Raw genomic sequence first — 17,036 nt, 5'->3', positions numbered from 1 at the left:
TAGTTTTTTGGCCAAAATGAGCGTTTCTTTAATAGCAGAATAGAACACCAGTATCTATTGCGTGTATCTCGCACTGACATGCAGCAAAGACCGCAAATTTAGTTTTTGGGTCAAAATGGGTGTTTTTTTTATTACAGAATAGAACACCAATATAGAATGCATTTATCTCACACTGACAGATGCAGTAAAGTCAACAAATTTAGTTTTTTGCCCAAAATGGGTGTTTTTTTAATAACAGAATAATTCACCAATATCTAACGCGTGTATCTCACACTGACAGATAAAGCAAAGGCCGCAAATTTAGTTTTTTGACCAAAATATATGTTTTTTTTAAGAGCAGAATAGAACACCAGTATCTAATGCGTGTATCTCACACTGACAGATGCAGCAAAGGCTGCAAATTTTGTTTTTGGGCCAAAATGGGTGTTTTTTTAATAGCAGAATAGAACACCAGTATCTAATGCGTGTATCTTACACTGACAGATGTAGCAAAGGCGCAAATTTTGTTTTTTGACCAAAATGTTTGTTTTTTTTATTAGCAGAATAGAACACCAGTATCTAATGCGTGTATCTAACACTGACATGCAGCAAAGGCCGCAAATTTAGTTTTTTGCCCAAATTGGGTGTTTTTTTTATAAAATAATAGAACACAAGTATCTAATGCGTTTATCTCACACTGACAGATGCAGCAATGGCTGCAAATTTTGTTTTTGGGCCAAAATGGGTGTTTTTTTAATAGCAGAATAGAACACCAGTATCTAATGCGTGTATCTTACACTGACAGATGTAGCAAAGGCGCAAATTTTGTTTTTGACCAAAATGTGTTTTTTTTTATTAGCAGAATAGAACACCAGTATCTAATGCGTGTATCTAACACTGACATGCAGCAAAGGCCGCAAATTTAGTTTTTTGCCCAAAATGGGTGTTTTTTTTTAATAACATAATAGAACACCAGTATCTAATGTGTTTATCTCACACTGACAGATGTAGCAAAGATGCAAATTTTGTTTTTTGACCAAAATGTGTTTTTTTTATTAGCAGAATAGAACACCAGTATCTAATGCGTGTATCTCACACTGACAGTTGCAGCAAAGGCCGCAAATTTTGTTTTTTACCCAAAATGGGTGTTTTTTTTATAGCAGAATAGAACACTAGTATCTAATGCGTGTATCTCACACTGACAAATGCAGCAAAGGCCTCAAATTTAGTTTTTTACCCAAAAAGAGTGTCATTTTAATAGCTGAATAGAACACCAGTATCTAATGCGTGTATCTCACACTGATATGCAGCAAAGGCCGCAAATTTAGTTTTTTGCCCAAAATGGGTGTTTTTTTATAACATAATAGAACACAAGTATCTAATGCATTTATCTCACACTGACAGATGCATCAAAGGCCGCAAATTTAGTTTTTGGGCCAAAATGGGTGTTTTTTTAATAGCAGAATAGAACACCAGTATCTAATGTGTGTATCTTATACTGACAGATGTAGCAAAGGCGCAAATTTAGTTTTTGGACCAAAATGCTTTTTTTTTTTATTAGCAGAATAGAACACCAGTATCTAATGCGTGTATCTAACACTGACATGCAGCAAAGGCCGCAAATTTAGTTTTTTGCCCAAAATGGGTCTACATTATATTGGTATATAAAAGAGAAGCGTGAAAATAGCCTCAGACGAATCCGTCCAGACTTTCAATGTAAAGTCAATGGGGGACGGATCCGCTTGAAGATTGAGCCATATTGTGGCATCTTCAAACGGATCCGTCCCTATTGACTTACATTGTAAGTCTAGACGGATCCGCACGCCTCCGCACAGCCAGGCGGACACCCGAACGCTGCAAGCAGCGTTCAGGTGTCCGCCTGCTGAGCGGAGCGGAGGCTGAACGCTGCCAGACTGATGCAGTCTGAGCGGATCCGCATCCATTCACACTGCATCAGGGCTGGACGGAAGCGTTCGGGTCTGCTCGTGAGCCCCTTCAAACGGAGCTCACGAGCGGACAGCCGAACGCTAGTGTGAAACTAGCCTTACACTGACAGATGTAGCAAAGGCGCAAATTTAGTTTTTTAACCAAAATGTGTTTTTTTCATTAGCAGAATAGAACACCAGTATCTAATGCGTGTATCTCACACTGAGAGATGTAGCAAAGACGCAAATTTTGTTTTTTTACCAAAATGTGTTTTTTTTATTAGCAGAATAGAACACCAGTATCTAATGCATGTATCTCACACTAACAGTTGCAGCAAAGGCCGCAAATTTTGTTTTTTACACAAAATGGGTGTTTTTTTTATAGCAGTTTAGAACACCAGTATCTAATGCGTGTATCTCACACTGACAGATGCAGCAAAGGCCTCAAATTTAGTTTTTTACCCAAAAAGAGTGTCATTTTAATATCTGAATAGAACACCAGTATTTAAGGCGTGTATCTCACACTGATTGATGCAGCAGAGGCCACAAATATAATTTTTTACCCAAAATGGGTGTTTTTTTAATAGCAGAATAGAGCACCAGTATCTAATGTGTTTATCTCACACTGACAGATGCAGCAAAGGCCGCAAATTTAGTTTTTGGGTCAAAATGGGTGTTTTTTTTATTACAGAATAGAACACCAATATCTAATGCGTGTATCTCACACTGACAGATGCAGCAAAGGCCTCAAATTTAGTTTTTTACCCAAAACGAGAGTCATTCTAATAGCTGAATAGAACACCAGTATTTAAGGCGTGTATCTCACACTCATAGATGCAGCAGAGGCCACAAATATAATTTTTTACCCAAAATGGGTGTTTTTTTAATAGCAGAATAGAACACCAGTATCTAATGCGTGTATCTCACACTGACATGCAGCAAAGGCCGCAAATTTTGTTTTTTGCCCAAAATGTGTGTTTTTTTATAACATAATAGAACACCAGTGTCTAATGTGTTTATCTCACACTGACAGATGCAGCAAAGGCCGCAAATTTAGTTTTTTGGCCAAAATGGGTGTTTTTTTTATTACAGAATAGAACACCAATATCGAATGCATTTATCTCACACTGACAGATGCAGTAAAGTCAACAAATTTCGTTTTCTGCTCAAAATGGGTGGTTTTTTAATAACAGAATAATTCACCAATATCTAATGCGTGTATCTCACACTGACAGATGCAGCAAAGGCCTCAAATTTAGTTTTTTACCCAAAACGAGAGTCATTCTAATAGCTGAATAGAACACCAGTATTTAAGGCGTGTATCTCACACTCATAGATGCAGCAGAGGCCACAAATATAATTTTTTACCCAAAATGGGTGTTTTTTTAATAGCAGAATAGAACACCAGTATCTAATGCGTGTATCTCACACTGACATGCAGCAAAGGCCGCAAATTTTGTTTTTTGCCCAAAATGTGTGTTTTTTTATAACATAATAGAACACCAGTGTCTAATGTGTTTATCTCACACTGACAGATGCAGCAAAGGCCGCAAATTTAGTTTTTGGGCCAAAATGGGCGTTTCTTGAATAGCAGAATAGAACACCAGTATCTAATGCGTGTATCTCACACTGACATGCAGCAAAGACCGCAAATTTAATTTTTGGGTCAAAATAGGTGTTTTTTTTATTACAGAATAGAACACCAATATCAAATACATTTATCTCGCACTGACAGATGCAGTAAAGTCAACAAATTTTGTTTTTTGCTCAAAATGGGTGTTTTTTTAATAGCAGAATAGAACACCAGTATATAATGCGTGTATCTCACACTGACAGATGCAGCAAAGGCCACAAATGTAGTTTTTTTTACCAAAATAGGTGTTTTTTAATAGCAGAATAGAACACCAGTATCTAATGTGTTTATCTAACACTGACAGATGCAGCAAAGGCTGCAAATTTTGTTTTTGGACCAAAATGGGTGTTTTTTCAATAGCAGAATAGAGCACCAGTGTCTAATGTGTGTATCTTACACTGACAGATGCAACAAAGGCCGCAAATTTAGTTTTTGGGCCAAAATGGGTGTTTTTTTAATAGCAGAATAGACCAGCATCTAAGGCTACTTTCACACCTGCGTTCGATCGGATCCGTTCTGAACGGATCCGCTCATATTAATGCAGTGGCTCCGTTCAGAACGGATCCGTCTGCATTATAACTTAGAAAAATTTTCTAAGTGTGAAAGTAGCCTGAGCGGATCCGTTCAGACTTTACATTGAAGTCAATGGGGGACGGATCCGCTTGAAGATTGAGCCATATGGTGTCATCTTCAAGCGGATCCGTCCCCATTGACTTACATTGTAAGTCGGAACGGATCCGCTCTCCTCCGCACGGCCAGGCGGACACCCGAACCCTGCTTGCAGCGTTCAGGTGTCCGCTCACAGACCGGAGCGGAGGCTGAGCACTGGCAGGCGGATGCATTCTCAGTGTATCCGCCTCCACTGAGAATGAATTAGGGCCAGGCGGCTGCGTTCAGGGCCGCTCGTGAGCCCCTTTAAATGGAGCTCACGAGCGGACACCTGAACGCAGGTGTGAAAGGAGCCTAATGCGTGTATCTTACACTGACAGATGTAGCAAAGGCCGCAAATTTAGTTTTTTGACCAAAATGGGTGTTTTTTTTTATAGCAGAATAGAACACCAGAATCTAATGCGTGTATCTGATACTGATAGATGCAGCAGAGGCCGCAAATATAGTTTTTTTACCCAAAATGGGTGTTTTTTTAATAGCAGAATAGAACACCAATATCGAATGCATTTATCTCACACTGACAGATGCAGTAAAGTCAACAAATTTAGTTTTTTGCTTAAAATCGGTGTTTTTTTAATAACAGAATAATTCACCAGTATCTAAAGCGTGTATCTCACACTGACAGATGCAGCAAACGCTGCAAATTTAGTTTTTTTAACCAAAATATATGTTTTTATAATAGCAGAATAGAACACCAGTATCTAATGCGTGTATCTCACACTGATAGTTGCAGCAAATGCCGCAAATTTTTTTTTTTTTACCAAAATGGGTGTTTTTTTTAATAGCAGAATAGAACACCAGTATCTAATGCGTGTATCTTACACTGACAGATGTAGCAAAGGCCGCAAATTATTTTTTTTTACCAAAATGGGTGTTTTTTTTAATAGCAGAATAGAACACCAGTATCTGATGCATGTATCTCACACTGACAGATGCAGCAAAGTCTGCAAATTTAGTTTTTTGCCCCAAATGGGTTATATACCTAGAATATTCTTTCCGTATAGTGCATTTGTGATTTGCAGGAGTTGTGTGCGGTTCTGCTGACATACCCCAGCTATACAGAGGGACAAACGCTATTTGAACTAATAATTTATACTGGTGTGATATACTAGTTGCCCCACAAAAAACTGATTGAGGCAAGGGTGTGATATACCTATAATATATTTTCTATATAGTACATTTGTAATTTGCAGGAGTTGTGTGCGGTTCTGCTGCGATACCCCAGCTATACAGATGGACATACGGTATTGGAACAAATAATTTCTACTGGTGTGATATACCAGTTGCCCCACAAAAAAACTGATTGAGGCAGGGGTGTGATATACCTATAATATAATTTTGAGATAGTACATTTGCAATTTGCATTAGTTGTGTGGTATTCTGCTAAGATACCCCAGCTATACAGAGTGACAAACGCTATTTTAACTAATAATTTCAACTGGTGTAATTTACCCAAAAAAACCTGTTGAAGGGGTTTGATATACCTGCTTCTAGCAAATAATCATTAAGCGGTTCTATATACTGTACCTGCTTCCACAAATACTGCTCTTCTTTAGGGACTTTATCACAGGGTAATTTTTAAAATGACAGGCAGAGGAAGATGCCGGCCATTTCGCAGGGGTGGTAGGAGTCGGGCAGGTGCACCAGGCCGGAGCCTAAGTAGGAAGTTAAAGAAGGTGCGTGCGATTACATCAAAGGACGCACCAGAGTTGGTTCAGTGGCTCACTCAGCCTTCCGCTTCTGCACCCTCCTCATCCTCTGTATCTGCACCCTCTTCATTCTCTGCTGTGTGCACCCCCAAAGACACCAGCCTCTCCACTCGAGTCAGAGGATCTATTTTTCCATCGATTCCCAGACCTTACCGATGCGGTGCCAATCTGCTGAAACAGGGCAAAATGACACACGTGCCATGCATGGCACACGTCCTGAACTTAGTCGTGCAGCCATTCGTTGCCAAATAACCCAGGGTCCAGGATGTCTTGCAGCAGGCCAGGAAAGTCTCTGGCCATTTTTGAAGATCTTAAACGACCATGGCTCGCCTTGCTGACGTTCAGCGGTGACATAACTTGCCCATCAGACATCTAATTTGTGACTGGCTGACGCGCTGGAACTCCACCTTGTATGTGCTTGATAAGCTTCTCCAGCAAAAACGTGCCTTTAAAGACTACCTGTACGAACTCTGCGACAGGACAGGTTCTGGGGAGCTTGGCTCATGCGCGACGCATGCAGACTTCTGCGGTTACTTGATGAGAACACCAAACTGGTCAGTCGCAGCCAGGGTGCCATCAGTGACATCGTACCTTATGCCTTCTTTCTGGAGCATGGCTTGCGTTGTGTCATTGATCAAGCCTTCGAGGAGCAGGAAGATGAGGAAGTCGCATTGCTGAATGAATTCCCAGGGGGGGGCTACTCCATCTGAGACAAGGAGGAGTTTAAGGATGACATTCTCCTGTGCAATGAGCAGGAGCCAGGTCACTCCACCGCTTCCAATTTAGTGCAAATGGGGGCCTTCATGCTTCAGTGTTTGAAGAGAGACGCTCGTATAAAAAGCATAAAGGGCAAAGACCAGTACTGGGTGGCAAAGTACTTAGACCCTGGTACAAACACAAAATGGCAAGCATGTTACCAACATCACAGAGTGCTGTTAGAATGCAGCATTTCTAGGCCTTGCTGCAAGAGAGGCTGCATTCTGCTGTTGCAGGCGCTGGCAGAGGAATTTCCACCCACAGAGAAACATTTGCGAGTACCAATCTTACAGCGCATGCAAGAAGAGGGCGGTTTGAAGATGTGTTGATCACATCGAGAGCCTTCCTCCGGATCTAGCCTCAGGTGTCTGACTACATCGGGTTAACAGCCAATGTGGACGTTCTGAGAAGCGAGGAACCCCTGGACTACTGGGTGTGCAGGCTTGGCTTGTGGCCAGAGCTGGCACAATTTGCCATGGAACTCTTGGATTGACCCTCGCCGAGTGTCCTGTCCGAAAGGACGTTCAGCCATGACCGATAAGCACACTCGCATAGCTCTAAAAATGAATGAGGCATGGATCTCGGAGGAATTCAACACCTGTGACGACCACGTTTAATTGAATTTCTTCATGACTGTCCATAAATATCAGCCATCGCCCAGAACAAATTATGGTCCCTGTCTTAGGTAAATACATTGGCATAAAAGGCCTTTTCTGTCCGGTGAATGCCTAATGTTTGGGACCTCGGAGGAATTCAACACCTGTGACGACCATGCGTTATCGAATTTCAACTATTATCATTTGTTTTTTTTTCAAGACAGTGGTTTTCGTTAGCCATATTTTTATTCCAATTTTATATTTTTTTGTACTTTTTAGATGTGGGACGAATCCAATTTTTTTCAAATCCAAATCTGAAAAGGTTCTCGAATCTATTAAATCTTTCGAATCTCGAATCCTACAAATCCTGTACATAAGAATTGTGTGAACAGTGTAAGAAACAAAGTGATCCAAACACTTATGGGGGGCTCTGTGGATGACACTGCAATAGGGGGATCTGTTGATGGCACTGTTATGGGGGAATCTGTGGATGTAACTGTTATGGGGATCTGTGGATGGCACTGTTATGGGGGGATCTGTGGATGGCACTGCTATGAAGGGATCTGTGGATGGCACTGTTATGGGGGGATCTGTTGATGGCACTGTTATGGGGGATCTGTGGATGGCACTGTTGTGGGGGATCTGTGGATGGCACTGTTGTGGGATATCTGTGGATGGCACTGTTGAGGGGGATCTGTGGATGGCACTGTTGTGGGGGATCTGTGGATGGCACTGTTGTGGGGGATCTGTGGATGGCACTGTTGTGGGGGATCTGTGGATGGCACTGTTGTGGGGGATCTCTGGATGGCAGTGTTGTGAGGGATCTCTGGATGGCACTGTTATGGGGATCTCTGCATGGCACTGTTATGGGGGATCTCTGGATGACACTGTGATGGGGGGATCTCCATGTTTTTAATCCAATTTTATATTTTTTGTTCTTTTAAACATATGTATTTTACATCTATTTGTACTGGTCTGCAGTAAAATTGATATCCAATGACCGTCTAATATACCTCTATACCTCTAATATACCTCCAGCCACATAATCACTTGATGTTTTCTGTTAGGTGAATGCCTATTTTTTAGGCAACGGGCCTGTACTCCCGTTGCCTAAAGTAAAACTTATCTAAGCTCCAGCAGGGCACATTTCTGAGAATTTCCCTTTAACACGTATAAAAATGGCCCCTGATTAAAATACATATTTTTGGGGGGAATTTTTGCCTGTGGTATGTCACTGTCCATGTTGTGGGACGATTTGTGCATTTCTTGTAAGTATTTGGTGGGTGCAAATATGACCTGAAGGTTTTTCAGGTTAGCGAACATTTGATTGCGTTTGCGCAATCGTTTGCGCGAATCGTCCCGTCCATCACTTTCTAAAACAAGAGTTCAGCAAACCCTACTGCATATGGGGCTCTGAAGAATGGAATGTCACTGCATCTCTGCTATCAAAATTGCATTGGCAGAAAAGGCTTTAATTTTTTCAGCAGTAGTGAAATTGGACCTCCACTAATTGGCAAGAGTTTCTGGATTTTGGTGTGTCAGGTGAGAAACATCAGATAACAAACACCCTGCCATCATTCCTTGAAGAACACAAGCTGGTGGTGGCATTATGGTCTGTTTTTGCGGCATTCTCTAAGCCCACTCATTCATGTTTAAACCACTCTCAACCAGTTTTGGTATGAATTAATCAGATGGGGAGGGAGGATTCGTCAGATGAGGAGGGCCTCTGGTACCTCTATCCATCTGATGTAACCAGTCCTCTGGGCCCTCTACCCATCTTGTGTCCCCAGTCCTCTTGGTTCCCTATCTGTGAGATGCCCTCAGTCCTCTGGGCCCCCATGTGCCACCATCATTATGATGTCTTATGATTCCCATGCACCCAAATGTTTAGAGATCGAAAACTGGAAGATCATAGAATGGCATGGCAGGGAGTAAGTAAGTATGCTATTTTTTCGACAAGTTACAACACACTGCTAGTGAAAGTTAAAATAGTCCACAAAGTTGGACAACCCCTTTGCTGTTTACTTACATTTTCATCTCACAGTTTACCGCCTCCGGACCGCCTAACGCAGGATCGCGTTCCGGAGGTGGCTGTCTCAGGCAGAGTCACGCATCTATGCGTCATCTTGCGAGACGCGAGATTTCCTGTGAACGCGCGCACACAGGCGCGCGCGTTCACAGGATCGGAAGATAAGCGAGTGGATCTACAGCCTGCCAGCGGCGATCGTTCACTGGCAGGCTGTAGATGCAATTTTTTAACCCCTAACAGGTATATTAGATGCTGTTTTGATAACAGCGTCTAATATACCTGCTACCTGGTCCTCTGGTGGTCCCTTTTGCTTGGATCGACCAACAGAGGACACAGGCAGCTCAGTAATAAGTAGCAGCAAGCACCACACTACACTAGAAACATAGAAACATAGAATGTGTCGGCAGATAAGAACCATTTGGCCCATCTAGTCTGCCCAATATATCTGAATCCTATGAATAGTCCCTGGCCCTATCTTATATGAAGGATAGCCTTATGCCTATCCCATGCATGCTTAAACTCCTTCACTGTATTTGCCGCTACCACTTCTGCAGGAAGGCTATTCCATGCATCCACTACTCTCTCAGTAAAGTAATACTTCCTTATATTACTTTTAAACCTTTGCCCCTCTAATTTAAAACTGTGTCCTCTTGTGGTAGTTTTTCTTCTTTTAAATATGCTCTCCTCCTTTACCGAGTTGATTCCCTTTATGTATTTAAAAGTTTCTATCATATCCCCTCGGTCTCTTCTTTCTTCCAAGCTATACATATTAAGGTCTTTTAACCTTTCCTGGTAAGTTTTATCCTGCAATCCATGGACCAGTTTAGTAGCTCTTCTCTGAACTCTCTCTAGAGTATCTATATCCTTCTGGAGATATGGCCTCCAGTACTGCGCACAATACTCCAAGTGAGGTCTCACCAGTGTTCTGTACAGCGGCATAAGCACTTCACTCTTTCTACTGCTTATACCTCTCCCTATACATCCAAGCATTCTGCTGGCATTTCGTGCTGCTTTATTACATTGTCTTCCCACCTTTAAGTCTTTTGAAATAATTACTCCTAAATCCCTTTCCTCAGATACTGAGGTCAGGACTGTGTCAAATATTCTATATTCTGCCCTTGGGTTTTTACGCCCCAGGTGCATTATCTTGCACTTATCCACATTAAATTTCAATTGCCAGAGTTCTGACCATTCTTCTAGTTTTCCTAAATCCTTTTCCATTTGGCGTTTCCCTCCAGGAACATCAACCTTGTTACATATCTTTGTGTCATCAGCAAAAAGACAAACCTTACCATCGAGGCCTTTTGCAATATCACTTATGAAGATATTAAACAAAATTGGTCCCAGTACAGATCCCTGTGGAATCCCACTGGTAACATGACCTTGTTTTGAATGTTCTCCATTGACTACAACCCTCTGTTGTCTGTCACTCAGCCACTGCCTAATCCACTCAACAATATGGGAGTCCATGCTCAATGACTGCAGTTTATTGATAAGTCTTCTATGTGGGACAGTGTCAAAAGCCTTACTAAAATCTAGATATGCGATGTCTACTGCACCTCCACCGTCTATTATTTTAGTCACCCAGTCAAAAAAATCTATAAGATTTGTTTGACATGATCTCCCTGAAGTAAACCCATGCTGTTTTTAATCTTGCAATCCATGGGATTTTAGATGTTCCACAATCCTATCCTTTAATAGGGTTTCCATTAATTTGCCTACTATTGATGTCAGACTCACTGGTCTATAGTTGCTCGATTCCTCCTTACTACCTTTCTTGTGAATGGGCACGACATTTGCCAATTTCCAATCTTCCGAGACAACTCCTGTTACTAATGATTGGTTAAATAAATCTGTTAACGGTTTTGCCAGCTCACCACTAAGCTCTTTTAATAATTTTGGGTGTATCTCATCAGGCCCCTGTGACTTATTTGTCTTCACTTTAGACAGCAAACTTAGAACATCTTCCTCTGTAAAGACACATGACCCCCCCTGTCACTTATTAACCCCTTATGAACCCCTGATCACCCCATATAGACTCCCTGATCACCCCCCTGTCATTGATCACCCACCTGTAAGGCTCCATACAGACATTTTTGGGCACAAGTTAGCGGAAATTGATTTATAATTTTTTTTTTGCTTTTTCTTACAAAGTTTCATATTCCACTAACTTGTGTCAAAAAATAAAATCTCACATGAACTGACCATACCCCTCACGGATTCCAAATGCGTAAAATTTTTTCGACATTTATATGCCAGACTTCTCTACGCTTTAGGGACCCTAAAATGCCAGGGCAGTATAAATACCCCACATGTGACCCCATTTCGGAAAGTAGACACACCAAGGTATTCTGTGAGGGGCGTATTGAGTCCATGAAAGATTTAAATTTTTGTCCCAAGTTAGCGGAAAGGGAGACTTTGTGAGAAAAAACAACAAAAAAAATCAATTTCCGCTAATTTGTGCCCAAAAAAAAAATTTGATGAACTCGCCATGCCCCTCATTGAATACCTTGGGTGTCTTCTTTCCAAAATGGGGTCACATGTGGGGTATTTATACTGCCCTAGCATTTTAGGGGCCGTAAAGCGTGAGAAGAAGTCTGGGATCCAAATGTCTAAAAATGCCCTCCTAAAAGGAATTTGGGCCCCTTTGCGCATCTAGGCTGCAAATAAGTGTCACACATGTGGTATCGCCGTACTCAGGAGAAGTTGGGGAATGTGTTTTGGGGTGTCATTTTACATATACCCATGCTGGGTGAGATAAATATCTTGGTCAAATGCCAACTTTGTATAGAAAATTGGGAAAAGTTGTCTTTTGCCGAGATATTTCTCTCACCCAGCATGGGTATATGTAAAATGACACCCCAAAACATATTGCCCAACTTCTCCTGAGTACGGCGATACCACATGTGTGACACTTTTTTGCAGCCTAGGTGGGCAAAGGGGCCCACATTCCAAATAGCACCTTTCGGATTTCACAGGCCATTTTTTACAGATTTTGATTTCAAACTACTTTGCACGCATTTGGGCCCCTAAAATGCCAGGGCAGAATAACTACCCCACAAGTGACCCCATTTTGGAAAGAAGACATCCCAAGGTATTTCATAATGGGCACAGTGAGTTCATGGAAGTTTTTATTTTTTGTCACAAGTTAGTGGAATATGAGACTTTGTAAGAAAAAAAATAAAAGAAAAAAATTCATCACTTTCCGCTAACTTGTGCCAAAAATAAAAAGTTCTATGAACTCACTATGCCCATCAGTGAATACCTTAGGGTGTCTACTTTCCAAAAAGGGGGTTATTTGTGGGGGGTTTCTACTGTCTGGGCATTGTAGAACCTCAGGAAACATGACAGGTGCTCAGAAAGTCAAAGCTGCTTCAAAAAGCGGAAATTCACATTTTTGTACCATAGTTTGTTAACGCTATAACTTTTACCCAAACATTTTTTTTTATGAAAGAGATGTAGAACAATAAATTTTGGAAAAAAATTATATATAGATGTTGTTTTTTAAAAAAAATTTACAACTGAAAGTGAAAAATTTCATTTTTTGCAAAAATTTCGTTAAATTTTGATTAATAACAAAAAAAGTAAAAATGGCAGCAGCAATGAAATACCACCAAATGAAAGCTCTATTAGTGAGAAGAAAAGTATGTAAAATTCATTTGGGTGGTAAGTTGCATGACCGAGCAATAAACGGTGAAAGTAGTGTAGTGCAGAATTGTAAAAAGTGGTCTGGTCACTAAGGGTGTTTAAGCTAGGGGGGCTGAGGTGGTTAATATATACATGTGGGGGGAAAAAGGATGCAAATGTATAGTACACTATGCTTTTCCAGCCTGCTGAGTAAAACACATATATGTTAAACAGATGTGTTTTTTTGTTTTGTTTTGAGAAATAAATATATTAAATATTCTATTGATAATCATTATCACTATTACTGCAGTGTGTAGTGAATATCGCTAGAGAAGTGGTCTGCATATTTAACTGTAAAGATTCAGTATCATTGTTTGTGTGTGGGGTGCAAGTATTTGGTGTGACATATTTGACACTGAGATCAGTCCATGAAGTGCCTGATGTGATAGGCCACATGAAGCGGAGACGGCCTGTTTAAAAGTTTTGCATGAGCATCAGAATGTTCTAATTGTACCCCTGGTGGCAGTTACTCCTGGCAGGAGATACAGCTTTTCCTATGTAGAAAACTAGGGATATGTATGCACCTTAAAAAAGATAAAGATGTCACCACTTGTCAAACCAAAAAAATGTAAAGGGTTTACCAGGACTGATACATCTGGGAACATGGGCTATCAAGATTGTAGCTATGGTATTCTAATTTATATTCTGCCAAACTATAGAACGTTATAGAACAAGTACCATTGAACAGAATCTGTACTGTCAATATTTTGTGTTTGCATGTCATGTACAACCTTGATAACATTTGTTTATAACTAATGTCGAGCAAATCAAAGTTGACGAAGTGGAATTCAATCCAAAGTTTAGAAAAAATGTAATTCCCACCCGATCCAAATTTCCTTGCGCTTTCTGATAACGAATCAATTTTTTCTAAAAATAGTGGCTACATTTGTTACAAAATGAAAGTAAGAAGCCCGGGAAAGCGAGATCGCTCACAATGACAGCTAGCCAGCCCCTGTGATGTCACAGCCCTATAAAAACCTGCCCGGTCTCTACCTTTTTACTGTGAACTGAACGTAGGGAGAGACATGACAGGCGCTAGGGACAGTGATTAAGAATGCCTTTAATTGTGAAATATTCGATAGGGAGAATTCTGGGACAGTGTAGGGAAATCATAGAGAGACTTTTTACACAGTATAGGGAGCGCATAGGGAGAGTGCAGAGACTAATTGAACAGTGTCCCCTTTGGCTGATAGATAAGAAATTCTATAACATCTTCAGTAATTGGGGTGAAAAAGCTGTCTAATACTACTGCTATTGTTGTGTCCATGTTGTTTTATACATATGTAATTCTATAACTCCTTAATTCTATAATTGTGTTGAAAAACCACTCTATATTTTCAGTTATTTGGTTTTACACCTTGTTTTATAGATAAGTAGTTCCATTAAGCCTTGATTCTCTAACTGGGGTTACAATTGGTCTAATACTACTGCTATTGGGTGGTCCACATTGCAGTATACATAATTCTATAACACCTTGATTCTGTAATTGAGGTGAAATAGCGCTCTATTTTTTCAGTTATTTGGTTTTAACCGTTGTGTTAAAAATATTTGGAAAAATTTGGCTAAGCTCCCAAATTGAATTTTTTTAAAATTTGCTCATCCCTATTTATAACCACAGACACACACGTACATCACATTTATATCAGGCTTTGACAAATCACAGCAATGTAGCTACAGAAGATATGCTGAGACATACTTATAACATACTTTATGCTGGATACTGGAAAGTAAAATTATAAAAAAAACTGTGAATATCCAAAAGTTGTCATTATTCTAATGAATCACATTTGGCCATAATAACCACAAAACTTCTCTACCATAGAATATTGCTCCCTTCCTTATAATGTTTATTAATTACATATTTTGCAGTCACCGATGTACAATATACTATTGGTAAATAAAGCTACAAGATGTCAGAGGAAGAATAAATACATAAAAAAAGTATGTGTGGCCAAATAATAAGAAAATATAATAGGTCATGAATTTTCATCTTCAGATATACAGTACTCTCTCCATCCCCTAAAAACACGTCAGTAATAAAGAAAGAATATGGTGACTTCCTAGTAGTACACATATAAAGTCATCACTACATCAGACATACCTTGTGCATTTGTAGATAAAACAAACAGCAAACCAATAAGAAGTTCACAGCAGATGGTCATAGTGAAGGATTGAGAAAAAAGGCGATCTTTAGTGAAACCTTTAGCTTCAAAGCAGAAATCCCACTGAGTGTTGGCTGTTCTGATCCAGAGAATATACGCCTTATGTTACCTTGTCCTTAATGCTCCATTAGTCACTCAGTTATCTGCATTTTATGGCAGTCCAGAGGGTAAACTCCACTGACTTTTGATTCTGTAACACAATAACCTATCTCCTCCCAGACTTATGTAACATAGCAAATTAACCACCATAGCACACTGAAATGACATAGCACTACAATAGTTGAACGTTGAACTCCACCTGTTTATTATAGACATTTAATGTAAGGATACACTATAACAAGCTATATACAGTTATGGTTTTTATCAAGTACACATATATTGCAAACAGAAACATGAAAGGTAGCACAGGATGAATGCTTGTTGACAACACAATACCCAGTGTGAAGAGCAGAGATTATATGGCATATTTATCAGAACTGTGTACGTTGTGTAACAGTTCAGCTAGGTCATATATAATGACCATTATTTCTACACATTTATTGCTGCTGTAAATGAGTTAAACATTTCATATTTGGGCTTGTAAGTTAGTGATTTCTGTAGCAACCAATTCAAAGTGTAAGACACTATTACCCAGTAATCCTTTCCCTTATACAATATCTCCCTCTGCTTACCTGCTCAGGTGAAATTTAGGCCTTTGTGCTTAAAGAGTAACTAAACCTTTGACAACAATTTTAATAAGATGTCCCTAATGCCCTAATAAAACTTTTTCTAATATACTTCATTAATGGATTTTCTATTTTTATTAGACTTTTCCCTACCTAAAGCATACCATTCCCTGTGCACTTAAAACTGACATTTCCGTACACTGCTGACTGCTCAACGGTGTACAGAGTACGGGCTGTACACACTTTGTGAATGGGACCGTAGCAGCGTTGTGTACGGGCAGGAGCGCATATTTCTGCTCCTTCCCCTCCAGAGGTTTACTAACTCCTGGCATAGCACATGGGTACCCTGTACCAGCTAAGAGCTGACATGCAGTTCTCTTAGCTTAGTGAAGCTGCAGAAGCAGGAGCCCATTCCGCTGAGCTTATCCTGGCATAATACATAGTAAATCTCAGTTTTAAGTGCACAGGGAATGGTGCGCTTTAGGTAGGGAAAAGTCTAATAAAAATAGAAAATCCATTAATAAACTTTATTAGAAATTTTTTTATTAGGGCATTAGGGACATCTTATTACATTTTTAGTCAAAGGTTTAGTTACTCTTTAACCACTTCAACCCCGCTAGCTGAAACCCCCTAAATGACCAGGCCACTTTTTACACTTCTGCACTACACTAATTTCACCATTTATTGCTCGGTCATGCAACTTACCACCCAAATGAATTTTGCCTCCTTTTCTTCTCACTAATAGAGCTTTCATTTGGTGGTATTTCAATGCCGCTGACATTTTTACTTTTTTTGTTATTAATCGAAATTTAACGATTTTTTTGCAAAAAAATGACATTTTTCACTTTCAGTTGTAAAATTTTGCAAAAAAAAGACATCCATATATAAATTTTTCGCAAAATTTATTGTTCTACATTTCTTTAATAAAAAAAAAATGTTTGGGTAAAAAAAAAATTGTTTGTATAAAAGTTATAGCGTTTACAAACTATGGTACATAAATGTGAATTTCCACTTTTTGAAACAGCTCTGACTTTCTGAGCACCTGTCATGTTTCCTGAGGTTCTACAATGCCCAGACAGTACAAACACCCCACAAATGACCCAGTTTCGGAAGTAGACACCCTAAGGTATTCAGTGATGGGCATAGTGAGTTCTGGGGTGTCATTTTACATATACCCATGCTGGGTGAGATAAATATCTTGGTCAAGTGCCAACTTTGTATAAAAA

General features: G+C 39.9%; 1 protein-coding gene across 1 annotated transcript in view; it reads right to left on the bottom strand.

Moving 5' to 3' along the window:
- The window catches only part of SMIM24 (small integral membrane protein 24), a 442,504-nt gene extending 427,220 nt beyond the window's left edge, over positions 1 to 15,284 (bottom strand). Inside the window, exon 1 of the mRNA XM_044306569.1 lies at positions 15,085 to 15,284. Within this exon, the coding sequence (XP_044162504.1) occupies positions 15,085 to 15,145 (61 nt within the window). The 5' untranslated portion in view covers positions 15,146 to 15,284. The remainder of the gene's footprint in view (positions 1 to 15,084) is intronic.
- Positions 15,285 to 17,036: the final 1,752 nt, after the last annotated feature.

This window comes from Bufo gargarizans, chromosome 1 (assembly GCF_014858855.1).
Source record: "Bufo gargarizans isolate SCDJY-AF-19 chromosome 1, ASM1485885v1, whole genome shotgun sequence".
In the NCBI taxonomy this organism is placed as follows: domain Eukaryota; kingdom Metazoa; phylum Chordata; class Amphibia; order Anura; family Bufonidae; genus Bufo; species Bufo gargarizans.
Note: the sequence above shows the minus strand (reverse complement) of the source record. Positions and strands in the feature narration are given on the sequence as shown.